Raw genomic sequence first — 26,159 nt, forward strand, 5'->3', positions numbered from 1 at the left:
CCCACCGCCCCCGCCTTCTCCCTCCCACCGCCTCTCCCAATCCGAACGCTCTGCTCCCGGAATTGTTGCCAAAACCGCGGGTTTAGTAGAAAATGCGATCCTGTTCCCGAGGGGGACCTGTAATTGCCACTTTCCCGAAAACACCCGCAGCTCCTCGAGCCCCTCCAGCCGCGAAGTGGCTCCGGTCCCGCTCGGCCGAGCGGGGAGTGAGCATCCCTCACCAGCAAAGCTTTCGAGAGAAAAATGGGGTGCTGCCGTTCTACTTCTTCGCCATTATGAGACACAAAGGAGGTGGAGCTCTGCGTGAAATAATTTTAGGGCAAAGGGATTTTTAGGATGTGTTTTTATAACGTGGCCTGGGCATTTCCTTTGGGACAGCAGAGGAATTTCATGATTGTGCCCAGCAAGGGTCCTAGTCCAAGAGATAAGCGCAGCTGAGCCCGTACAGCCTTTTCATTTACTGGTGTTGGCACAGTGTGCTAAAACTAATGAGAAAAGTGTCCTCTGGGTAAGTTGAACTAAGTGGTATTTAAAGCCTTGCATTTCAGAAGTCTAGGGAGAAAGCTGGTTGATAGAGAAGATGAGAGCAGTGGAAGATTTGCCATCTTTCTGTCTTCTAGTGACATTAATTATTAATTCAGAAGAGCACTGAACAGCAGTTCTGCTTTCTTTATCATCCCCTCCTTTAAATCTGAACTATTTGCAAAGCTTTGCAGTGGAAATTTAATCAACAAGGCAATTCTTGTGGTATGGAAAAAACCCCAAACATATACATGGAAACCCAGATATCTGCTTTACCTCGGCACAGCAGGGTCCTGTTGCTTAGGGGAGCCTGAGCTGGGATCCTGCAGGGGTGGGAGTGGCCTGTGCTCCCACCCAATGCAAAAGGAGGTGAGTGTGATCAGCACTGCTCGGCAGTCACTGAATCACGCTGGGCAGGCACGAGAGTTCAATAGAAACTGCTACTGAACAGGCAGCAGAGATGTATTATAAACACAGTGAAATTCCAGCATAAAGTTGACAGTTCATTTGTGCACGAGTAGGTCTCTCTCACTGATTCATTTTCATTGTGTAATGAGGTTGAAAGGCTCTTTCTATTCATAGCCTTTCCAAAATAGATGTAGCCTGTGTGTATGGATAGCTGGTGTGCTCTTGAATGGACCAGAATAACCTAACTCACCACAGAGACTGCAAATACTTCTCTGGCTAACAGTACACATGAGTTTATGGGAACAAGGGAAAGGAAAAAAGGTAATAAAATAATAACAAGCATTACATCAGAAAAAACAGCAAGCCCTGTTAAGAAAACCCTCCTGTTTGACCATCCAGGACCCACTCTGGCAGTCACACTTGCTGCACTTGACCTGGGACTGAAGCCCTGTCAGAGTCCCTCTGAGGTGCCTCTCTTGACTCCCTATACACCTCACACTCACACATTCAAAGGCTTCTCACCTGCGTGGTCCCATGTTTGCCATAGCAGAGTTTCAAACATCTGGATCCTTAAAATAAATTAATCATGGTGCAACAACAAAAAAAACCCAAAAAACCCAAGAGCTTGAGCTGGATGCCTCCAAGGAGGAATCCCAAACAAAAGAAACCTTGTAGATTTTGTACCTTCACAGTCTGGGGTCCTCAGCTCCTGATATCTCTGAGTGTCTGTACATGTGCTTGTGTCACAGGTCCCCCTGGCCTTTGTTACTTAAAGGGTTGGCACCAGTTCAGTCAGGCCTTACCACCCAGAGCTCAATCTGCATCTTACAGTGCAGTTGTACACTGAGCTACCTGCAGTATATGTTTTCCTCAACAATCAGAAAGTAACCCGCAACAAACTGGAAAAGCACCAGAAATATTTTCATGGTGCTTTACATGTCAAAGCTTCACTCATAGCCCTGCTAATCCGTTCTGGGCTTGGACAAGACTCAGGCAGTGCTTCAGTCCCTGAGCTTTGTGAGTGGTCTGTCATGGGGTGGGTCTCTCACACAGCATGTAAGTAGGCATTGCTGCGAATACCTTTGGTCTCCTGATGTAGGGGATTCCTCAGTAGGGTCTGGGGCTGAGTTGATGCAGAGCTCCACTCACGTGCATCAGTGTGGCAGCTTCTGAGTTTGCAAAGACCCCTAAGGAGAGTTTATGATATGATCTCATTCTTCAGAAAGTTTTTGTTAAATTCTGCTCTTACTTAGCCCCCACAGGCTGGGGACTGATGACAAGCCTACTTCTTGTCCCCTCCACTCTAAGAGGATAATGGAGGTCATCCTTTTTATTACATCTGTCCTCAGGTGAGCTCAGTGTCTTGTTTCTTTCTCTCCCCAGCTGGACATGCCTTTCCAGAAGAGGGGTAAAAAACTGTGTCCATGTCAGTCAACTAATCCCCTCCTCATGGAAGGATTTGGGTAAAATCTCATGAAGACAGATCAGGTCTCATCCTGCCTGGGATGCTGTAACTAGTTCGTAGAATCACAGAATGTTTGGGCTGGAAGGAACCTAAAAATCATCCAGTTCCAATCCTCTGCCATGGGCAGGGACACCTTTCGTTAGACCAGATTGCTTGAAGCTCCATCCAGTCTGGCCCTGAACTCTTTCAGGGACAGGGCATCCACAACTTCTCTGGATAACTTATTCCAATGCCTCACCACCCTCATAGTAAGGAATTTCTTTCTAAGATCTAACCTAAACCTACCTTCAGATATCTAACCTTAACCTACTCTCTTTCAGTTTGAATTCTGACCACATCAGTCTATGGTTTGTACGTCTCTCAAATGTGTGTATGTGATGTTGTGCAGCACACTTGTGCCATCAAGGTCTGTCTGAAATTCATGCTTTTCAAACATTCTTTGAAGACAACAAAGTCTCTTTGGTCAGTTAGAACATATTTCAGTTTGGGTCTACAGTGTGATATCTGAAAGATATTTTAAATGAACAATGACAAAGATTTTCAACAAATGCAATGATAAATTTATTATAATTTCTTCTCAAAACATTAGAAATATGATTAAAATACAAGAGTAAAAAGTATGACAAATCAATAGGAATAATATTGTTAACTATGCATGTGTATTTGGGCATTCATTTTGATCAAATGCACTGTTCACGATGCAGCCATAATCTTGTTCACGTTCTCTAGCATCCAATTTATCCCTGGACCATTGCAAAGAAGAATCCCTCGTTATTGTAACTGTATCCATCTTTCTCTTCCTTCTGTAAAATGGGGGGCGGGGGGGGGGGAGAAAAAAGAAAAGAACAACCTATTTTAATTTCAATTCTTATTTATAGTGAGAGATGAAGTGAGCATGACTGGAACTGGGTTTTGGAGAAGCTAGAGTTTTATAAAAAGTGATGCAAATGCCTTGTGTAAAAGAGATGGAATGTGTTAATTCCTGATAAAAAAAGTTAAGTTTTCCCTCACATTCCTCAGAAGAGATCCACAATGCTATGGCTCCTTTCTGCTTTTGCAGGTATGTGACTGATGAGAGTTTTGAGGTTTACAGGTGTTAAAAGAGGTGTCTTTGCTGAATGTAGCAAAGCTGGGAAAAGCCTTACCTGAACAGGTACACTGTAGAGGAGATGAGAATGACAATAACAGCTACACCTGCCACAACTCCGATGACAATGGCAACTGTGTGGTCCGAATCCTCTATGTCAGGGTCTTCAGCTGAAGAAAACACAAGAGCGCTGTCACTGAAAGCTAACCATGCTGTGAACAGAAATGTTTTTTCTCCACCCTTGTCTGTCTGTTTGGTTTTTCTGTGTTCTCTGTAGCTTTCTGGAGTGATGCCAGACCAGGTCCTGTGTGCTCTCTGCTATGCTGATTTCTGGTACCTCTCCAGGACCTCTGACCCTTCTCTCTGCTTGGATGAGCACAGGCTCTCACCCACTGGGTTGCTAACCTACATCATGAAAATGAAGAGCAAGGCCAGTCTTCTCTGTAACAACATTTTTGAAAATGATGTGTTTTTGAAAATGATGTGATGTGTTAATGCAGACAGGGAAATACAGAATACTATTATTACCTATTTTTTCAGCCTCACAGTTTTGTCCTGTGTAGAGTTCTGAACATTCACAGAAGTAGAGGGAGGTGCTGTTGGAAGCTTCAGAGCAAATGCCATCATTCTTACAAGGATCTGGCATACATGGGCCACCTGGGAAAAAAGGAGAAACATTTGACTCTCAGATAATTCACCCCTGAATAGAACTGTGCTTGCTTAGATTACGCTGACTCCTAATGCTGCCCATCCCCTGTATTTTATCATGTTTCTTATATCTGACAACATGAATAAGAGAAAGAAACACTGTTTCTCCAGTGAAACATCAGAACAAGATCCCTTGCATGGTTTTCTTCTGTACACTCTTGCAACTATCCCTAACCCAATAATGCCCTTTAAAGTTAGTCAAGACTTCATAGCATCAAAGACAATGTGATAGCGGTTGACTCACTCCTGTAGCATCCACGACTGTAGTTTGAAATGCCACAGATTTCACCAGACCCACACACTTCATCAAAGCAGAAAACAGTGGAGCTTTCTGTGCACTGGCATTTCTGAGAGCAGTCGTCAGTGGTGAATATTTCTCCAATCTGGAAGAACAGGAGTTAGATGTTAAAAAAGGTTAATTAAAATCAGCCAGAAAAAAACATGAATGTAGCACAGGAACCCTCATTGTTCTCTCTCCAATGTTTCCTGATGAATGGCAGGAGGGCAGATTGGGTTTTTTTGAAGTAGTTTGTAAAAAAACCAAAGGAAATGGCTTATTAATGCAGCTCTTTGAAAATCGAGGATGGCCCAAAAAAAGAAAGCAAAATAAGAGTTTGGGGCAGGAGATCCTAGCCCCAGGCAGGGTACATGTGTGACCAAAACTGGGCAACTATTGCTTGGGAGGAGTGGCAGATGAATCACATAATACCTCCAAGGCAATGTGGAAATGCTATCTGTCATTTCAGAGTTTCAGAGGGAGACCAAGATATCTTGACCTCTCTTCCCTTTCTCCAGAAACCAGAATTTTATTAAACAATTGCTCTTTGTTTCTAATGTTTCTACTGCAAAATTACATGCTGAGAATTATGAGGAGATGGTCAAAATAACTAACAAGAGAAAATACTGTTTAGTGCTGTGGGAGCTGTCTAACCCACAGAGAGACCATACCTCATAGTATTTGTTAAGGTATGTGCAGCCACACTGTTTGTAAGGCACACAGTCAAAGCCACTAAGAACATAACCAGGGAGACATTCACAGCCTTCCACACAGGGTGATTCACACTCAGAAGGGCTGGTCAGGTCGTTGCAGGATGCTGGGCATGCAGACATGCATGAGCTGTACTTGCTGTTGGCAGGACATGATATACCTGCAAAAATAAGGAGTACAGTTATAGCAGGCTGCTGCGTGTTACTTCCTTACAGAATTCCCTTTCTGATCCATTGTGTAGGAGGCAATATAATAAATATACACACAGATGTGCATACATATATAATAGTTCTGAAGTTGTAAGTAAAGCACTCCAAAGTCAGGAAATGCATCATCAGAGCTATTTGTATACTGTGCTCTTGTTCCTGGTATACATTGATCTCAAAACAACTTCTCACATGTTCAGGGTTGCCATCCCTTCAAGTGACAGGGCTGTTCCACAACTTTGAGAACTGTGTTTCACCAAAAATACAAAGCCATCTAACCATAGCAGACACAGGGAAAACACGGTTTGATGAATCTCCAAACTTAAAAAAAAAATGAGGAAAAATATGTTTGAGATTATTATTAGTCTTACTCCAGCATTTTTTTTAGTCTGAAAAGTTTCGAGTTTTCAGTTGAATTTTTTTTAATCTTGAAATCTCACAGGCAAAAAAGATAATTAGAATATTTTGTAGATTAAAAGAGAGTTTGAAATGAAATATTTTGCCTTCAGATTTGTAGCTTGTAAAGGTCTTCAAAATTTAAACTTTTTGTCCCATTGGGAATGGGGACATTGTTTCCCTCACAAAACTTCTGATGACATGAAGTTGACAGCTCTGATTTCCTAAGTATCTCTCAAAGCTGGGGTTTAAATGGAAAAGTGAGCATAGGACACAGAAGAGAGGCCAGAAAAAAAAGTGTGCTTAACTGTGAAGAGTGAATGAAGTGTGAATCAACATGTTTTTATTCCCTGAGAAGATTTGATATAGGAAAAGGCTTAAACTTCAGATTTTAAGAGTCCTGTAGGTAGAATCCCTATTTCCTGTTTCTTCCTGTGCTTACCACAGTCTGTCTGTTGCCTCCAGCCATCCATGCTGACTCCTAGCTGCTGACAATCCAGCACATATTCCTCCAGGCTGCGGCACAAGATCTCATCTCCTTCCACACACATATCAAACAGGCAGCTCCTGTGTGCAACATGAGAACACATTAATTCCCAGTACATTTTTTATTGGTTGTTTTCATCTGCTTTTCTGACTGACTCTGAGTTAGTTTTGTTTTCCAGCAAAACTATCTGGCTGATGGGAAACAGAGGAGTACAAGACACCCCAAGGACATGATTGGGAAGATCAGATCATTTGTTATGCAGTTGCTGGTGCTGTGTGAGGTGTCCATATAGGATCATAGCATCATTAAAGCTGGAAAAGGCCTCCAAGATCATCAAGCCCAAACTTTAACCTAACTCTACCAGGCCCACCACTAAACTATGGCCCTAAACTGAAAGTTTTCCTCATATACAATCTAAGTCTTCCTTGGACCAAGTAATAAACAGTTACCTGACTTAACACAGTAACGTCTTCTTTGCCCTCTGCTTCTGTTTGAGGATTCATCTTGCTTATGTAGCACTTTTTAGTCCTGCTAAGTCTTACAGCTTGAATTACATGTCTCTTTCAATACATGGGTACCCTCCCCATGTCCAACTGCCTTGAATGTCGACACAGAATTCTGTTTTATCCCGTGTTTGTCTGCCAGTGCTACTTCTCAGTTTTGCTCATCATTTGAGTATTCATGGCCTGATTTTCAGAGGCATTGAGATCCAAGATTAATGGAATATGCAAATATGCAGCACCTCAGAAAATTCAGGGCAACCACTAAGCAGGTAGAGCAGGCTGCCCAACCAAATTCTAGAGTGAAGAGAAAAGTAGGCTCATGTTAAGAATCAGGATAGTGGTCCACTTTATTTGGCTTAAAGTACTGTAACATTCTTCTCCCAGATAAGAGGGAATTCAGGATTGCCATTATCTGTCTTTCAATATTAGGCACAACTTGTAACTAAAGAAAACTGGCAGCTACTTGGCAAATTTGTGACTGATGATGGATGAAGCATGGAAGATGAACGTGGGGATGAATATAGCTCAGAATTAGGTATGTTGGAATTGTATATGTAGGAGGCAGAGCAACAGTGAAACCCAGAAGAGGGAACTCTCTTGCAGATAACAGTTTAGTTAATCTTCACTAATCTGGTTTTTGTACTTCTCCATGAAAAATTCAAGAAGTGTCACTGAGAGCTTCAGCCTTTGTATATGGCATGATACAAATTTTATGAAGCTAGATCTACCCAATAGACCCAGGTTCTAAAGTCTCACTGAATGTGGATGAGAACTGTATGCACACTGGAAATTCCAGGCTACAGGGATAATGCTTAACTCTGCTGCTTTATCTGTGTGGGAAAACAGGAAAGCTGCTTTGTAGAACTAGTAGAGAAGTAAAACACTGAATAGATGAAAGAAAGATAATCACAACTATTTTAAAATAAATAAAGGGATGTAAATATATCAATAATGGAATCACTGGGTCCACTTCTACAAAGACACTTACCATCTTCAGCTCCTATTAATAGCCTGGAGACTCCAGATGACTGAAGATAGTTCTTTTCAGAAACTATTGCCAAAATGATTTTGCAAATGGGGAGAACAACTGTCTGCAGTAGACACTTACGTGAAATAGAAATCTGGTTTGACTGCAGAATGACACTTGGCAAAAGGACCAGTCAAGTCAGTCAGGATTTGACACCTTGAAGTTGTGTTTTGCTGCTCCAGTTGATTTTCGTTGCAACCTTGGAAAAGCCCTGGATCTGGCTCCTCCTCAGAGTCATTTTCTGAGTTGACATCTCGTCTGTAAATGAAGTCATTATGAAATCATCAGTGTTCTGTGTACATCCAGCATTCATGGTACTATGCTCTGAGCAACACTGCAAGAATACTTCTGCCTTGTGGTGTAAATGTAAGCTTATTCATCTTTCATGTTTTATCCTTAATGGGAAAGAGATTCAGCAAATCAAAGATGTACTGGAGTACTTCCTACCATCTCAGAGATTTATGGATATTTAAAATAAACAGGATATATCTGTAGTTTTCTCCTTGGAAATTCTGCAAGATACATGCCTTATACATTGCCTCCTCCATCCAATCTATTCAATAATAGTTGAATGAGGGATGCAGCTGGAATAAAGTTCTGTTTCTTGGATATATGTTCACTTTCACTGAACAACTCGCTGCATGCCTGAAATGCCAGAATATTCCGATGGACACAGACTCCAGAGCCCCTTTATTCTCAACACTGCCCTGTATATGGCTTTCTGCTATTCTGGCAGGCAAAGTTTTGCAGCCAAAATATATCCAGACAGCTAATACAGTTCCATTTACTTTCTGAAAAAGCTATGTGTTAGTGGCTAAGCAATTTCCAAAGGGCTTTCAAAGTAACAGGAAGGCAGGAAGGCAGGAAGGAAGGAAACATCAAGGAAACAAGAAAAGCCTTTTTCAATGTTGTGTATGGACTAACTAGCACAGAATTTTCCTGACCACAAATATTATGGTCATGTACAGTGAAAAGAACATTTTTACTTTTTGTGTACCATCAAAAAACAAAATAGATAGCCATGAAAGCAAAAAAATGAGACCCTTCAAGAACCTTTTATGGGAGGAACTGTGAATTTATGCTGATGGATTTCAAAGCTACCTTCATGTTCCAGAGGAAAGACTGACACTGAATCAGGATTTGCGCTCACTCAGGCCCATCTAGCACATGTATTTATCTTTGAACAATGAGCTTGGCAAAGACGTTATTCACCCCTGTGCCCTAGCAGTTGTAATGGCTGTGACTCCAAAGAGGGATACTGAACTGGAGTCATGGCACTGACAGTTCAGGCCTTTTTTGGCCAGATAGAAAGGCACGGAGAGTTCCCTTTAGTGATGAGCAGGAAAGGTCCATACACACAAGCAAAGGGAAGAAGAAAGATAAGAGAAATGAGACAGTGTAGTAATTCCCAGAGGTTAACTATGACTTAATTCACTCACTTCTAGTGGCTGTGCTTGCTGTGGATATTAAATAGAAAATCAAGTACCTGAGACGAGAGCTTCTTTTCAGAGGAACTTTCCAGCTTTCACCAAATACATTCACATTTCTCACCCAAACACCGTCTGGATTTTTGAAGTCATTTCTGTATCTCCCATCAAAGTCACCACACAAGCCTTCCACTCTGCTTCTGTAGGTGGTAGCCAGCTTTATGTCTAGGCAAAATCAGAAGGGGAAAAAAAGCTGTTACACAGAAATTGTTGCCACTGAGTGTATGGAACAGGTAGAAATCAATGTCAAGTGCCACATGTCGTGATTCAGATTGCAGGTGGTAATATGACATAGGCTTAATATGTAGCATAAGAGACAGCTCTGAATATACCTGTTCATACATGTATTCACAGTTTCTGTGCTCTGGATTGTGGATTATGAAAAAAGTGATTTTTCACAAGTTTTTATATAACATGATATAACTGCCTGGGTGCTCTTAGTGCACACTGCTTTACAATAAACAGAACCCATCACCCACTTTTTGCTCTTCACTTACAATCCACTTAATCACAGAGAAATGGAATTTCTCTTGACAGACATTTGCTTTCTGTACTTGGAATTTCAGGGTTTGGAAAGATGGCCATATAAATACATAGCCTGGCACTTTCACCATACACTCAGAAATACAACACTATATGCTGCTGTAAATCAGGAGTAGCTGTGCTTTGAGCAGAGGAGGCACCATGTGTCCAGCTGACATGAGTGACTCCTGTATACGTGACTGTCCTGACAAACACTAAAGAATGGGATTATCTGGAGTAGGCTTGAGAGGAAGCATGCAAAATGATACACTCACAGCATAGAGCTTGATCTCAGTCCTACAGCTCCTGTGACTAGGTTCAGCTGGCAAAGGGGCAGATCCTCATTTTGCCCCATCATCCCAATTAACAATTTAAAGTTATTTGCTTTTATCACTCAGACCTTTCTTAATATTTAAAAAGAATATAACAGTCTGACTATATCTCATTTCTCCTAATTTCAGTGGGATCCAGATAGAGAAATGCCAGTTTTATGGTTTTTTTTTTTCTGGTTCCTGGGAAACACTTGTTTCTGGTATTTTCTGGATAATTTCTGATATTTTATATCACAAAGGACCATAAGAGCAAAGGGTGAAGATTTCAAATTTTTCTTTGGGTTTAGACCTTCTCTGGAATGAGAACATTTTTGGGGGCTGTGCAAAAATATTTCTGTAAAGTTTTATAGCATCACTTACCTGCATTTTGATTGCCATCAAAGCTCAGATATAAGCCAAAATCCGTCTCCAGGTAAATTCTTGTTGTCCTCTGATATATATGAATACCTTCATGAGGTCGAATGGGGAGCCTCACTCTCACACCATCCAACTAACAAGGAATGAAAAAAAACTTCCTTATATATAGGCTAAATTAAAATCTGGTTTCTGTACAGGTCAATGCTACAATACAATACTTTCTGGTTTTATGATAAACACATCAGATAATTCAACAGCATTTATTTTTTTTAAGTTAACAAAATCATGTATTGAAGAAAGTGATCTGAACACAGTACTTTCATATCATCCAAATAAATTTCTATTATTGAGCTAAAAATGCAATATAACAGCTATGTATGCTCTTACACACTAATAACGAGGAAGGAAATTAAATTATCCTAACATAAAACAAATCTTTCCTTACCATTGATAAAAATTGGTGTGGCTTTATTGTAAGCCTTGGGATATTTGGTATTTCATTGCTAAAATTATATCTATTGATTTTTTTGTTTGATGTAGGATTGTATCTTTTATAGCTATGGAGAAAAAAGACTCCACACAACTGAAAATCTCATTTGTGGTTACCTCACAGCATTGTTGTAATAATACAGTTCACTTTAATACTTTAATTTTTTAAAAAAGAAAAGTCCATTATTCAAAAGTGTTTTACTCCAAGGGAGTAAACACTTCCAAGGGAGTAAGCACCTTCCTTGTGCTCTGCAGTGTGGAAGGGACTTACCAGAACCTGCTTGTTCTGCCTGAATCGCACTGTGTGGTTGTAAACATTGATGAGCATCTCTTTCAGGTAAGTAATGCGTCGAATTCCACGTAATGGATAGTTCATGCCTTCAATGCTGAACTGTGTCAGAGTGTCAGGTAGGTCAGGGATGCTCTGAGCCAGAATATATGTGTATTTCCCTTGGAAGTGGTGCACCAACCCATCAAAGGTGATGTAGTGTGGGTCGCCCATGATCTGACATTTCCCAAAACCTGCAAGGGAAAAGCTTCATTACTCTCCAGTCTAAATGTGCATCTGCCAGACACCATGCCTGGATTGGTCCAAACTGTTAGATAAAAATGATTGCTGCTAGCATGCAGGTCTGAAAGTAAAAATGGGTGCTCAGGCTTCACTCTACTGAATAGATACTCAAATGGAGAGATGGACAGAGAAACTCATTCTTCTGCTGAGGACTACTGTGAGCCAACTGAGCTAAAGCAGAACATTAGGGTTTATTATTGAGACTAAGTTGTGCACATTGGCCCTCTGCAGAGGAATGACTCTGACACAAGCACAGCTTGAACTGGCCTAATAAGAGATGTTGTTTTCATAACCTCTGCCATGTATTACAAAATTGAAAAGCAGTGTTTAAATTTGGCTGACTTAGTGCTGTCACTGATTTCTGCTGAGGTTACTAAACTGATCATTTGGTTTACCAGACCTAACAATCAGATACAGTGACTATCATCTATGTATTCTCTTTGAAGCTGAGCACAGAGTAAAGTGTTATGACAGGAGCAAGGCATAGGAAGGCCTATTACATTACATATCCTTAAAACTGCTGGGGTGCCTCTGTTCAGACATTTTTCCAAAATATATCAGGGGGACACTGAATTTGCCTTATGCTTTTGTATTGATTCTCACTACAGTGGGACTGATGCTATGCTATTCTTCAAAACTAAAGTGTAGGGACACTATGCAACAACCTCTCTCCTAGTCAACCCAACCTACCTAGAAAATATGGGATTAATTTTGCCTAACCAACACAAATGTTGAATGAAAAGCACCAAAGTCCTCTGACTGGCCTATCATATGTCTGTCCATATCTTTGTTCTAGTTTTGCTTACTGGTTTTTGATTTGATTTTTTTTTTTCTGTTCTCAAATCAACATGCAGTGGAAAAAACAGGGCCATTGTGATGGGATTCACAAGCTGAATTTTGTGTTCAGTAGATGAAGTGGAATTTTTTAAAAAGAAATTTTAGTCCAACAGGTCAGACTGAACTGTCAAATTTATAGATATAAGTAAATTATATCCAGGTATCCATTTCCCTCTAGAGATTCTCTTCATGGAATAGGAACCTTGTATTCAATAACATGTTGTCAACAAAACAGTCAGAATTTCCTTCTTTCCCAGTTAATGGAATTGCCATGAAACAAAGTATGTACACCAATATCCTCCCTCCTTCTGGAGCCCTCAAGTGAACCCAAGTGAAGACCTGCTTGCACATACCTGTTGGATTGCACTTGTGTTTTCCATCTTTGTTCACGCAGGTTTCTCTAGAATCACAGCTGTAGCTCTTGCAACTGATGACACCATTCTTCTGGCACTGGCATCTTTTGGTGCAGTGTGGAGTTATCCATGTCTCTCCAGCCTGGACACAAGTTGTGTTAATAATATGTTATCAAGGTGCTCAGCTGTGCAGTGCAATGAAAGTTCAAAAGCAATGGGTGCAACCTTGTCCAGTTGGCAATTCCACAACTCCTCGATTAATTGTAGTCTCGCCAAGAGCCTGTGACAGGGGATCTCAGTCCATTTGTTTACTGTCTTCAACATAAGAATTTGAACACAAAACTGGACTAGGACAGATTGCCTGAATAATTCTGATCAACTAACTGTTTTACAATAGGGCTCAGTTTTGGCCTCAGGTGCCAAGTACCAAACAAGCTTCTGTATCTCCTAATACCCAAGGTAGCAGCTTTTGCTAATCAGATGAAAGGTATTTAAGAGGTAGATCCTGAAGTCTTTGATCTCTCTCTCTCTTTCATACAAAGATGGGCAGGAGATCAATTTTCTACAAGTTTTGAAGTCAGAGATTTGCTCCTTAATCTACTTACACTGTAGTAATTGTTGTCATCATCCCTGCAGCCACAACTGCTGAGAGGCACACAGTTGCCATTGCTGAGCACATAATTATCATCACATTCACAGCCCTCTGTGCACTCATCTGTCTTCTCACAAAGGGAAGAGGCAAAAATGTCACTGCATGTGGATGGGCAGGCAGAGACACAGTCTTTGTAGTGGCTCCGGGGTGGGCAGGGCAGTGCTGTGTGGGAGAACAGAGCCAGCGTTATTAAATACATTTACAAAGTGCACTGCAAACACTGAAAGCTACACCTTGGCCTGTGGAATGGTAGTACAGAATTGTCTTTTAGTAGCTGATTTTGACCATCAGCTGGTTTTTATTTTTATATTTTATTAAAAAAAACCACCAGCAACAAAACAACAGAAAATAGAACAAAGAATGCTCTCTGGAACTGCTTATTCAGTTTTATTACAGGGTATGACTGAACCACCTGGGACTAGATTATCCAGATTCAGTATTCCAGTTCAGCTGCAAATGCCTCTTTGGGCACTGTGAGAAATGAGACTCTTAAAAGCAAATTCCTTAAAATCTTCAACCTTCCATTGACACAAACCAGATGTAAATTTGGCTTAACTACAGAGATGCAAGAGCAGCATACATGCATTGGTCAGACTGCAGATTCATCTAGCTTCAAACCTATTTCTGACAATGACTAGACATGCATAAGGGGACAGGTCAAGAATAAGTGTAACATGAGAAAAGGTTTGTTAGTTCAGTATTTTCCTACACTCATGGCAAGGAGGTAACCAGGAATTTCTGATGGATCTATTAAACATTCATCTGACTTGCTTTTTAACTAGCTGTTTTTTCCTCCACAACATCATTTGATAATCCCACAATACTAAATTGTTAAAAAGGTCCCACAGATAAAACCCCTCTACATTATCTTTACTAGTTTTTATATAATGTGTTTGTAGCTTTATTGAATGGGTGGAGTAAAGTCTATACCCTGAAAATTAATCTGAGAACAGGGTCCATAATAAATAATTGGGCAAATTGACAGTTTTTGTTCAAATCACAGTAAGTGGCATTGAGTCCTGTGTCCTAACACAGTATCCCTCTTTTAGTCTCCTGGTTATATTATTTCTCCATTTTAAGCTCACTACAATATCTCATCTGGCTACCAATGCCATTTTAACTCCACATTAATATCCATAACTTGTCTAGTTCTGAGTTATCTCTGGGTTTATCTGAACCTGAACACAGTTCAGTGAAGCAATGGAATCGTCATAGTAGAATTGCATTTTGTGATAATTTAGATTTCATTTTCTTTAACTTGTTCAATTAATTGTGCTATTTTTTTCATGCTATCAGTCATTCAGTTTTCATTTTTTTTCACTTGCTTGTGTACTTACGACAGAATGTGCTATTCCTCCATTTAATGGTGATTCCATGATTCTTGCAGGTGTCCACATAGACTTGAACTATGTCGCAGAGAGCTGACTTCATACCATCATACTGGCACATATCATAGATGCAGATCTCTATGAAGTCATCAGGGTTGACTAGACTATGGCACACTTTGAATTTGTCTGATTTTAGAACATTGCACTGTCTTTCAATGATTTGTTTATTCTCAGCAGTACAAGGAGGATCATCATCTTCTCTTAAGTCTGGCAAACAACTGCAAGAAAGCACAGACACAAGCTGCTCTAAGACAGACTGAAATGGAAAAGTTTCTTTCTGCTGAAAAGTAGAAGAGGCTGGAGACTATGACTTCCTTCTGTCAATGGATGAGAGAATGAGCAGAAGTAGACACAACCACCATGCTGTGTCTGACACCTGTTACTTCCATTGAACTTGACCCTGACTAAGGATTGACTTCACAGCTTGACCTTGGATCTGCCTCATCACTGCAAATTTCTGTGTGGTGACCTGAACTGAGCCAGGCTGACTTTAGCTTCCATCTGTGGGGAAGCTTCCTTCCCTACTTGTCTTGCTCAGGTGGAGTGGGATGGACCCTGCCTCACCAGTGAACCCACAGTTTTTTCAGCTGTGTTGTCACATATGGCTCCCTGTCAGCCAGAGAGCAGCTGGCCCTCACCATTTTCTATCACCATCATCTTGCTCTGGGTGTTACCAGAGTGAAATAAAGAGTCCACACTGAGGACTACCTCAAAGACTCATTCTCCAAGTGTGTATGTAGATTGATAAAACAGCTGTGATTTTCCTCTGGCCTGTGCAGTGGTTTCCTGTGGAGATGGCTGTTTTTTGAGCTACAAATTCAATCTGGTATATAGTGTTTATATGTTACAAAGTAGCAGACATTAAAAATAATTGAAAACAATTCACTGTGGTCCTAAAGCAAGGTGGGAGGTATGAAAATTATTTAATATTTACCCCTTATCACTGTCTATCTCCACTTCCCAGCTATTTCCAAACTCTGGGGCAGTGACAACTGTACCATTGGTCAAGGACAGATCATCTTCACGATTACCATTGAAATTGCCACACATGCCATGCACCTGCAGATGGAAAAGAATCATATTCTAAGCATGACTTCTTAGCATCAACTTCCCCAATAACTTCTTATGCATTGCCTGTGAAATAATGTGAGTAAATCACCACCACCAACCAATCCTGTACCAGACATTTTAGACATTCTGACTGCATCCATGGAGAAACAAAACAGAAATTACAGTAAATCTGTGATTCCCTAGGGCTTCAAGCTGTTTATTTCTCTAAGTTGGAAGTATTCCTCTAGACAGTTAATTTTCTTTAACTACCCCCTTGGAACACAAAGAAACTGTTGTGAATAGAAAGAAACAGAAAGGAAAAAATTTACATTTGGTACAATACAGCTACAAAGAAAGATGCAACAGCAAAGCACAGGAATAAAAAGAACTAGAAGTAAATGCACAAACCAGCAGTTTTGAAACAGCTCCAGATGTTTCTATATTAAATCTTACCTGTGAGAAATAAGAGCGTGGGAGGGTGATTTCCAGATGGTGATCGCCATCATATTTCACTATCACACCGAAGTCAGTTTCCACTACTATAAATCTGCCAACATTTCCAATGGACATGCCTTGCAGTCGGTTCTGCACTGGAGTGTAGACTCTCTCATTGTTCAACTGGAGAGATGTGTCATTTGTCAGTATGGACATTATCCTATGAAAGCTCACAGTCTATATTCCTAGCAGTGCTGAAGATTTCTCTGTGACAATTTTAGCTCTTTACATTTCCACCATTCCAACTATGGGTGGCAGGAATCAACCTTTTAGCTGAGAAGGACTGAGCAGAACTTGTATGCTGTGCCTTTAACAGGGAGCTGGAAAGATCCCTGGTTGAGAGCAAACTCTTTCTCACCCTTGGGGCAGACTCCCTGCCACGGCTCCCCATGTTTTTCTAGGCTGATACATTATGCCTTGCTCTCTATAGGTGACTGGGTTGATAAAAACTGTTGAAGTGGGGAGCTTCATATTTTAATTCAGGCAACAGTTCCCCACTCTGGAGGACCTGGGTTTAAACTCTAAGATAAGGACAATGTATCAGGAAACCTAAACCAGAAGCCTTGGGAACTAGTGAAAAATTATATTTCCTCATGACATCCACTTAATGGGGGTGCCCACAAGTGTTAAGCATATTCATAAATGTTCCTTAGGAAACGTTAAGATCCTTTTTCCTACAGCTACTCTAAGTGAGCTAATTTTAAGATACTTCTTGCCAGAAAAAGGAGCACCACCACCTACCATGATCCCTTGGTTTTTCTGAAGGGTGATCCGTACACCATACACATCAATGTAGACTTCCTTCAGGTACGTGGCCCCTCTTAGTCCTCTGTCTTCATTCTTGCCAAGTATGGTTATCGGAATGACATTGGTGGCAGTGTTGACAACCTCAACCAAAGTGTAGGTGCAGGTTCCCACAAAAGTGTACTTCATTCCATCAAAAGTGAAATAATGGGGATCTCCTACCACTTGACATATTGCTTGACCTGAAGGCAAAAAAAATTATGTAAGAATTTTGTGCTGGATTTCACCATGGACTCAGTTGGCCAAAGCAGTTTGCATTAGTATAGCAACCTCATCCTGATCATTATTATATAGGCAAACTTTCAGAGAGGCATCTCAGGTTCATGCCAATATTTATTTGTAAATAAGAAGTTTCCAGAAAACATCCTCTAAATTTAATTTGCAAATTGTATACAAAAGGATGACTTGGCAGCAAATGAACTTCTGTTCACTTCTATATGCTGTTGTAGCTATGATTTATAGTATGGTGAGAGTAATACAAAGCTTTTCTACTTGTCTATATTAAAATACACAATTAACTGTATAAATATAGCTTTAAATATAAAGTAAATGGAATTGCATCTGTATACATCAATACATAATGCACATGTCATTACACAGGCCCACAGAAATACAATTTTCACAGAAATGCAACCAAATTTAAAGCTTGAAGCACTGGTGATGTGGGATTTGAATTTTCATTATCAGGACAAATAGAATCCAAGCAACCCTGCAAACTTTTGGGCAGCATCAGTTTTTGCTGATATCCACTAAAACAAGAGGCCATCTGAGCTTGCAAGACAGAACATCATTAACACTGGCAGCAGTCAGCTGGGACTTCTTTACTATCCCTTATGAAAAGATATTTATAATAAAGCTAGAAGAAGAAGAGGATCTAATGATGGAATTGACATTGGGGAGGTTTGCAGGCAGGACTCACCATTGGAATGACAGCCCAGCACACCATCCTGAATCCTGCACTCCTCTTGGACTCCACACTCCCAGGATTTGCACTCGATGGTGTTATTTGCCATGCAGGTGCAGCGCTCAGTGCAGGGGTAATGGGTGAACCAGCTTTCATTCAGCTACATGGGAAAAAAAGAGTGTCAAAGTATATATTGTAAGATAAACAGGAAGATAAAACCATAAAGGACAATCAAATGATTAGTATTTGAATGTTCATTATATATAGTCATTTGGGCAATTGTAGCCATGCATCTTATGGACCAAGAAAGCTGGCAAAGTCTATTTTGAAATTATTAATGGTGTAAATTGTGTAGTGTTATTAACATGGTTTTTCCCTCACAGTGGTAAAGAATGAGACCTCCTGTTTTTGGCTTTTTCCTTTTTTTCTTTAAATACCTGATGTAACTTACCTGGTGATACTGTTTTTTTTCATCAACACAACCACAGTTGCTTTCTGGCACACATTTGTCTCCACTCAAAACATAGCCTTCCTTACAAAAGCAACCTTCTACTGGCAAAGAACTGCAGGAATCAACTGCTGAGATGTTCAAACAGGTAGAGGGACACCTAGTACCACAGCTCTTGTAGATGCTGCCTCCAGGACAGGGCATTGCTAAATAAAGAGAAAAAAAATATCACTCAAAAGGGCAAAATCATAATAGATTCATAATGGATTTCACCATGGACTCAGTTGGCCAAAGCAGTTGCATTAGTATAGCAACCTCATCCTGATCATTATTATATAGGCAAACTTTCAGAGAGGCATCTCAGGTTCATGCCAATATTTATTTGTAAATAAGTAGTTTCCAGAAAACATCCCCTAAATTTAATTTGAAAATTATATACAAAAGGATGAAATCCAATAGATTTCAATGTTTGCTCCTGAAAATATGCAAAATGGCTGTTGGAAAGTCTGACAGGAGAGTGCTGTGTACAAACCTTTTTCTGCTGATTTAAAGGCATAAAGTGACTCAGTTATGGGAATAGAAGAATCTTTTGCCATACCAGCTGATATGTCCCCATTACTGCAGTTACTATTTGAGCATCTGATATATATTCCAAAGTAGAACTAAAAATCACATTCTGTCTTTTGCTGACACTCCTTTAGAACAATATACTTTCACACCCCTCCTGCTCATGGTACAACTGGGCTTCTATTGCTCAAAACATGCTCCCAAGGGATAACATTATATTTTACAGAAATCCTGAAGTATTTGTCCATTTCTGTTGTCTAAAAAACCACAGAAAAACATGGGTTTGGCTGGATTCTGTTATAAATCACTACACATGATTCTCATTTATTTCTGTCCCTACAACAGGATCTCTTAGTCCTGTCAGAGAATTACAGCTGATATCTCCAGTCATCTAGCCAGATTTCCTTCCCTTGGTCAGGACTTTAATTGCATTTTTATTTGAATCACTGATGAAGAGAGCACTTGAGAGTCAATCTTTATAATGTTAGTGAGTTTTCTCTATTACTATAATGAAGCCATAGATATTTAGGTCCTAGGCCACAGCTTCAGACTATGGAGTCTGAATGTTTGCAGCTTTAATCTGATTTGGAGGGTTAAACATTAATTTCTTCTTCTATCTTCTTTTTATATAAAAATTCTCTGTGCTCTGTCCTCTCAGGGCTGACTTACTGGGTGCTTTATCACAATAATTCTTTTTCCAAATTGACCAGCTCCTAGAAACTATCCATTTTTTAATGGTTTAGTTTAAATGCAGAGTTAATTGTTGATCACATCAAAAAAAGAAAAGAAGAAAAATAAAAAAGGTGCAGATCTGCAGAAGGTAATCCAGTGGTAACTGGTATAATAAAAATCAGTGTAAGACAAAAAATCATACAGAACAATTACGGTTTATTTAAGTATGGCTGACCTTTAGAGGATTTGTTTTTTTCTCTCCAGGTGTGTGGTCTATGGACTTGAATGTCCTTTAGAAAATGCTGCCCAGAGAAGTTGGGGATGCCCCCTTCCTGGAATTATTCAAGACCAGGTTGGACGGGGCTTTGAGAAAGCTCTTTTAATGGAGGGCATCTCTGCCCATGGCAGGAGGGTTGGAACTAGGTGATATTTAATGTCCTTCCCAACCCAAACCTTTTATGATTCTATGATTGCATATTTGACAAGCAGAAAGCTGTCCAGTGTTGCTTAGAATCAGCACCAGTGGTTTCCCTTGAAAGCTTTATTCTAAGAAATAGCAGTTCATTATACTAAATTTGCCATAAGATCATTCTGAAGGGAATTAATCAAGACATGACAGTACTCAGTTTCTTTGCTTTAGAGAGAAATAAAGCACTTCCTAGAAACACCTGCTTTTCAAGGTCTCTCATTTCTTTAACCAAAGGCCATTGATAAGCATGTGTTATGGAGGACTACCAGCTCCACTTACACTGAGGATAGAAGATTTTCACTGAAGGAAAGGAACTTATTTCTCCAATGTAGAAGCTCACAAAAGACACAGTTGAATGCAATCAGACTTTTCCAAGAAATTAATAGCAAATTATAAATATTACAAAACTTTAAGAATTTAACCTGCGCATATTCTAATGTTCTCAAAATTAGTGGTTTATACAAATCCTGGAATGGTTCTGAATCTGAAGTAGGCTCTAGACTCAGAACATTACATAAAAGGAAAGAACATGCATGGAGAAGATAGAGGACAGTGAAGTTAAAATTCAGAATAGATATTTATATCAAAACACTCACGGCAAAGAGTTGAATTCCTCCACTCTATGCATATCCCAGCATTGACACACGACTCAGCATAGGCCTGCAGTCCATAGCATAAGGATGTTGCCTGTCCCCCAGTGAAACACAGGTCATAAACACAGTTTTCAAAGAAATTCTGTGGAGGCACCTTGCTGTGGCAGTCCTTGAAGATTCCTGTGTAAATCAAGGAAGACATATAGAAGGATAGAAACAACCCACTGGACTATTAAGACTGACCACCATGTATTTTCTGTCACAGCAAATGCATTGTGGGTGTTCCAGGCTGTGTGAAGTAAGTTAATCTACTACTTGAAATGGATACACAATGCACAGTATGAGAATGGGCTCCCTGGATCAGGTTTTCTTCTTTTTGCGTAATTGATACAACATAACACATAAATTAAGCATTGCTGCCTAGGAAAACCACTAATTCTAGACAACTGCAAAGAGCATGTACAGAATTTCAGATAAGCTGTCTGTAATACACACACTGACAGTTCATCTGAACAACTTTTAGCAAGCAGAGTGCAAGTCACTATAACCCAAAGAGCAGCTCTGGTTCTCAGATAAAATTCACGGACACATTGGCATTGTCTGAACAGATGGTATATTCTAGCCAGGCACCTATGAGTTTTACATTGGCATTCACACCAGAGGCTTCATATGCTTCCAGCATAAGCTCAGAAAAAGAGACTATAGAGAAGGGACAAAACAAGCTAGACCATGCTCCATCACATGGCTCTACCTGTTGGGTCTGTGATCATGCCACATGCTTTCTTTGCTTCACTCTCCAACACAGGATCACATTGCTCTTCTTTCCCACCACTGGAGCATCTGGGGAAAGCAAGCAAGCCAAACACGTGTTTCACATCTCTTACTATCAGATTTTCAGTGAAAAATTAATAAATGACAACCATACACAAAAGAGTGCATTTTATTTCTGTCACAAGACTTTATCCAGCTTCTTTGAAAAGCTGATGTCAGCCCTCTCACTGAATGGGCTCATTTTTTGATCCCTTCTGTGGGATTCAAAGGCTTATTCTTAGCTGAAAAAAAAAGAGCTATGGAATCCAAACAGTTATGGTTTCCAGTCAGGGAACTGGACTGATGTACCATCCCCCCTCGCACTCAACAAACAGTTCCTGCTTTGGAAAAGGAGACTTAAAGGAACACAAGCTCTCTTATCATTCACTGGTTTATGTGAAAGTCCAGCTCCCTACTTCTAATGGGCAGCTGGAAGATGTAGAATGGTACTGGGTAAAAAGCCAGTGAGTAGATGGATATTTGATTTTAGGAGTGGAGTTTGTTCAGCAAATGCCACATGATGAAATGATTTTACATACATGGTGTTATTCTCAGGCACCAGCCAGCTTTCTCCAAGATCAGTGGAATCACTTGCAATGTTACCATTTGACTTGATATTGTCATCATTTGGATCACCATTATAATTACCTGTGAGGATAAAAAGAGATTTATGGGACACATGAAGTTCAAACCTGTAGAAATAACCTAGGTTTCAGGTTGTAAAATAAATTTAAATAAGATAGGGAGAATATATATGTAACATCAATCTGTACTGAGCAAAATAAGAGCAGAATTGTGTTTTGATTACTGATAAGAGCTGCTGCTCAGACATTTCAAGCAGGAAGTCTGTAAGTTGCTTTGTAACTAGATTACATCCAAGAAAAAAACTTCTCTAAAAAAAACCTACTCATTTTCTTGCATCCTATATATAGAACATTGGACTAAAAATTAAGCAGTGCTATTTGCACCATTATATTCTTAGGCAAGTTTCCTGAATTGAAAGTGTAAAAAACCCATGAAGAGATAATTGAACTAGAAAACTCTAGATGATCCAAACCAAAGAACAATGAGAAACTCACAAGACAAATTACTCTTGTAATTTTTACATGCTAAGAAAAAAAATTTAACTAATCACCAGCTACCACTTACCACAAAGGCCACAGAGCAGACCACTGTAATTAGAGGGCACGGAGACTTCTGCATAGTGATTTCCATCATATCTCACCCACAGTCCAAAGTCAGTTTCCAAGAGAACATATCCACCACTGCTTTGAATACTGATCTTCTTTTCAATAAATACAGGCAAGTTCATTCTGTGACCGTTCACCTGAACAGCAAGTTGTGAAAGTAAGTGTATGGCTGTTAGGACTCCTACAACTACCAGCAGCTAATACAGATTACTGAAAGATAGGATCTTGTGCATAGGGGAACTGGAACTGATTAAAGAACATCTGAGCAAGTTTTTTGGAGAGCTCTTTAAATGAGGTAGATATAATGAATAAAAAGATAAAGTTTTGTTATACACTCTACAGAGATGATAATTATCTACATGTCAGTTAAAATTTATATATATGTTTTTTAAATATGTATTTTTCTTACATTAACTTTCTTGTTTTTCAGCAGAGAAATCTGATTGTCATAGACTTCCACGTGCACTGACTTCACATAAGAGACTTTGGTGTTGGCTCCTCTGTGCTCATTTGTTGTGGATACATTAAAGTATGGAAGACTCTCAGAGGCATTGCACACTTTGGACAGGGTGTAAGTGCAATTTCCCATGAAATTATGGACTTTGTGATCAAAAGTGTTGTAATGTGGGTCCCCAGAGGCACTGCAGGAAGCACGACCTGAGAAGAAAGAAAAAGTCTCTCTCAGTCTTCACCAGATTTTTCAACGGCTTGGTTCCCAGTTTGTTTGTTTTATGTTGTATTTGTGGATTAGATGTAACAGTGATGACATCAGTCAATAGACTCCAAAGGCCAACCCAGACTTCTATCTTTGGACTCACAAGGAATCTACTCTGGTGTATCAGAAATCTATGCCAGAGGTTGATGAAGAAAAGTTGGGTAAAAGGCATTATTAAGACATGGTTACATAAACTGGAGCAGTGAGTTTTTAGTGGCTATATCTGAAAGACATTTTCTGGCTAAACAGGAAAAATTAAATCAGAAAATGTACAGGGCAGATTAGCCAGAATAGACGGATGCATTATCAGCTGTCTGGAGTTTGGTACTCATGTAATTTCTGTAACTTAAATTGGGTATAGCTTTCACAAAATCTGATTCGTGAGCAGAGTCTAAATTGTGGTACCTGGCATAGCTGTCATGGTATCGATGGATCTAACACAAGAGAGAGCTAGAAGAGATGTGCACCAACAGGGGAATTTTCTTCTAGGCAATTCACCAGAAACAGCCAAAAAGCATGATCAGAAAAGGCTTAAGATGTCCAGGACAGAGACAGAACAGTGACTCCATACCAAAAACTCTTCCACAAGCACAAGTGAAATGAAGGAAGAGACAAACATGCCCCATGGTGATGGACATACAGGAAACAAAACAAAGACTTTTAAGGAGCAATAGGAGGTAGGGATGAAACATAGCAGTACCTGGGCTTGGAGTGGGGCTTGTTGGTGAGGTGGTGATTACAGGCTGTGTTGTAGTACCTGGCAAGGGGACCGTGGGTGTTGGTGTCGATGGACCTAGCACAAGAGAGAGTTAGAGGAGATGTGCACCAACAGGGGAGTTTTGTTGCAGACAGCTGGTTCCCTTCCCCTTCTGAAGTACCCAACACAGTGACCAGGCATAGCCAGGACAGGGATTGAAGAGTGTCATCTCAGGCAGAGCTGTCCCACTCCATGGCTCTGCCACCAGCTTAGCTGGGTGACAGCAGCAGATAAGGCACTTTGCACCTGTGGTCAATGTCTTGCCCGTGGGCCTGTAACATGTGAACTAAAACAGTGACTGCAGGCAATGCCAGTGCCCCAGTCTCCCAGAGGAGAGAAGACTCGAGCACAAGGTGCATCAGGGACAAAAGACAAGCTGTGCTCCTGCTGCTAGCACAGCCTGCATCTCAGTCAGTGACATGTCTCAAGCTGTCCTTCCCTAAGCCAAGCCTTGTACCTGCACAGGATCCCTTTGCAAGGGAGACATCATCAGAAGTGAAGGAAGGTAATGGAGATTTGTTCCTAAATAAGGAAGCTGCACAATTCCCAATACATCTCCACACAATTGCAAATGAAGTGAAGGAAGAGTTTCTTCATGAAAGGGCTGGTCTCCCAGAGTGGCTAGTTACGTGATAAATGGGGAAATCTCTGCCCCGTGTACTGCCCCCAGAACTGCCCCATTCCTTGTCTCTGAGATTCAAGGAAATCAGAGGTGGTTAATAGAAGGCTTACCACAGACAGTGCCAGCACTCCAGTCTCCCAGAGCAACGCCTGCCTCAGCACAGGCTGTAGCATAGGCCTCCAGGTCATTGCAGAGCTGCTCCGTGCTGCCACCCGTGGCACACTGGTCATAGACACAGCTCTCAAAGTATGTCTTGGGTGGCAGAACTGCATGGCATGGCTGGAAGGGGCCACTGAGGTTTGTGAGGATTGAACACTGCTGGTTAGCTGCCTCCTCTTCAGCAGGGGAGCAGGATGCAGGTGGGCTGATGGCTGGGTCACACCTACAAAGCAGACAAACAGCCCTGAGTTCCCTGCAGCCTGCTGACAGCAGCCACTGCATTTCCTGACCTTCTCCCCAGCCAGAATCTCAGCTTCTGCAGTCCAGATCCCTCACTAAGACAGGCACCATGCCTGTCACTTGAAAGGGTGCAACACATGGCCCACAGGCACCATTGCCCTGCTTGGTTTCAGGTGGGCAGAAACAACTGACTGATGCAGTTGCAATCCAAGCAGCTTAGGAAAAGCATCCTGCCCAAACTCAGCCTGCTCTCCCAGGGGCCAGGAACCTGCCTTTCCTCCCTTGCTCCATGCCTGCCATCACCAGCCCTCCCTCCTGATGTCCTGCATGGTTCTCCTCTCCAACACTCCCTTCTGTCCTTCATGTGCACAGTGGAACAGGGACTCACGGCCACTCATCATCCGGCACCATCCAGCTGCTTCCAAAGTCGTTGAAGTCGGGTACAACCACCCCATCGGGTCGCATGAAGTCATCCTGCTGGCTCCCAGTGTAGGTCCCACAGAGCCCACAGAGTTTGCCCTTGTACTTCTCAGACACCTTCACTAGGAGCTCATGGTCCCCATTGAACTGCAGCTGCAGGCCCAGCTTGGTGGAAACCTGCACGTAGGAGCCGCTCAGGGAAATGGTCACTCCGGGGGCAGGAGAAGCAGGCAGGGAGACCAGGGCACCGTTGATCTGGAGAAGGGGAACAGAGGGAGACAGAAGCACTAAGAGGTGCCCTCCACTGAGAGGTCACTGCTGCTCACTGGGGTAGTGCCTGTGAGCCAGAAGCACTGCTGGCATGAAAACCTTGCCCAGGCCAACGAGGGCAGCAGCAACTGTACCAATGGCACACTGAAAGCTCAGGAAAGTCACCAAGAATCCGTGTCTGCATGAGCA

At 41.0% G+C, this 26,159-nt stretch overlaps 1 protein-coding gene across 1 annotated transcript in view; it reads right to left on the bottom strand.

Moving 5' to 3' along the window:
* Window positions 1–95: 95 nt before the first annotated feature.
* Window positions 96–26,159, bottom strand: part of LOC144246822 (IgGFc-binding protein) — a 64,264-nt gene continuing 38,200 nt past the window's right edge. Inside the window, exons 43-68 of the mRNA XM_085587787.1 lie at window positions 25,669–25,955; window positions 24,992–25,263; window positions 24,203–24,295; window positions 23,197–23,444; window positions 22,747–22,924; window positions 22,137–22,245; window positions 21,539–21,627; window positions 20,791–20,967; window positions 18,490–18,692; window positions 18,054–18,198; window positions 17,072–17,316; window positions 16,289–16,453; window positions 15,720–15,844; window positions 14,735–15,003; window positions 13,351–13,559; window positions 12,746–12,887; window positions 11,256–11,506; window positions 10,499–10,628; window positions 9,284–9,449; window positions 7,879–8,055; window positions 6,223–6,347; window positions 5,139–5,338; window positions 4,435–4,573; window positions 4,011–4,139; window positions 3,541–3,652; window positions 96–3,198 (exon numbers count right to left, since the gene is read on the bottom strand). Of these exons, the coding sequence (XP_085443913.1) occupies window positions 3,045–3,198; window positions 3,541–3,652; window positions 4,011–4,139; window positions 4,435–4,573; window positions 5,139–5,338; window positions 6,223–6,347; window positions 7,879–8,055; window positions 9,284–9,449; window positions 10,499–10,628; window positions 11,256–11,506; window positions 12,746–12,887; window positions 13,351–13,559; window positions 14,735–15,003; window positions 15,720–15,844; window positions 16,289–16,453; window positions 17,072–17,316; window positions 18,054–18,198; window positions 18,490–18,692; window positions 20,791–20,967; window positions 21,539–21,627; window positions 22,137–22,245; window positions 22,747–22,924; window positions 23,197–23,444; window positions 24,203–24,295; window positions 24,992–25,263; window positions 25,669–25,955 (4,539 nt within the window). The 3' untranslated portion in view covers window positions 96–3,044. The remainder of the gene's footprint in view (window positions 3,199–3,540; window positions 3,653–4,010; window positions 4,140–4,434; window positions 4,574–5,138; window positions 5,339–6,222; window positions 6,348–7,878; window positions 8,056–9,283; window positions 9,450–10,498; window positions 10,629–11,255; window positions 11,507–12,745; window positions 12,888–13,350; window positions 13,560–14,734; window positions 15,004–15,719; window positions 15,845–16,288; window positions 16,454–17,071; window positions 17,317–18,053; window positions 18,199–18,489; window positions 18,693–20,790; window positions 20,968–21,538; window positions 21,628–22,136; window positions 22,246–22,746; window positions 22,925–23,196; window positions 23,445–24,202; window positions 24,296–24,991; window positions 25,264–25,668; window positions 25,956–26,159) is intronic.

This window comes from Lonchura striata, chromosome 9 (genome assembly GCF_050655825.1).
Source record: "Lonchura striata isolate lonStrDom1 chromosome 9, ASM5065582v1, whole genome shotgun sequence".
NCBI lineage: Eukaryota > Metazoa > Chordata > Aves > Passeriformes > Estrildidae > Lonchura > Lonchura striata.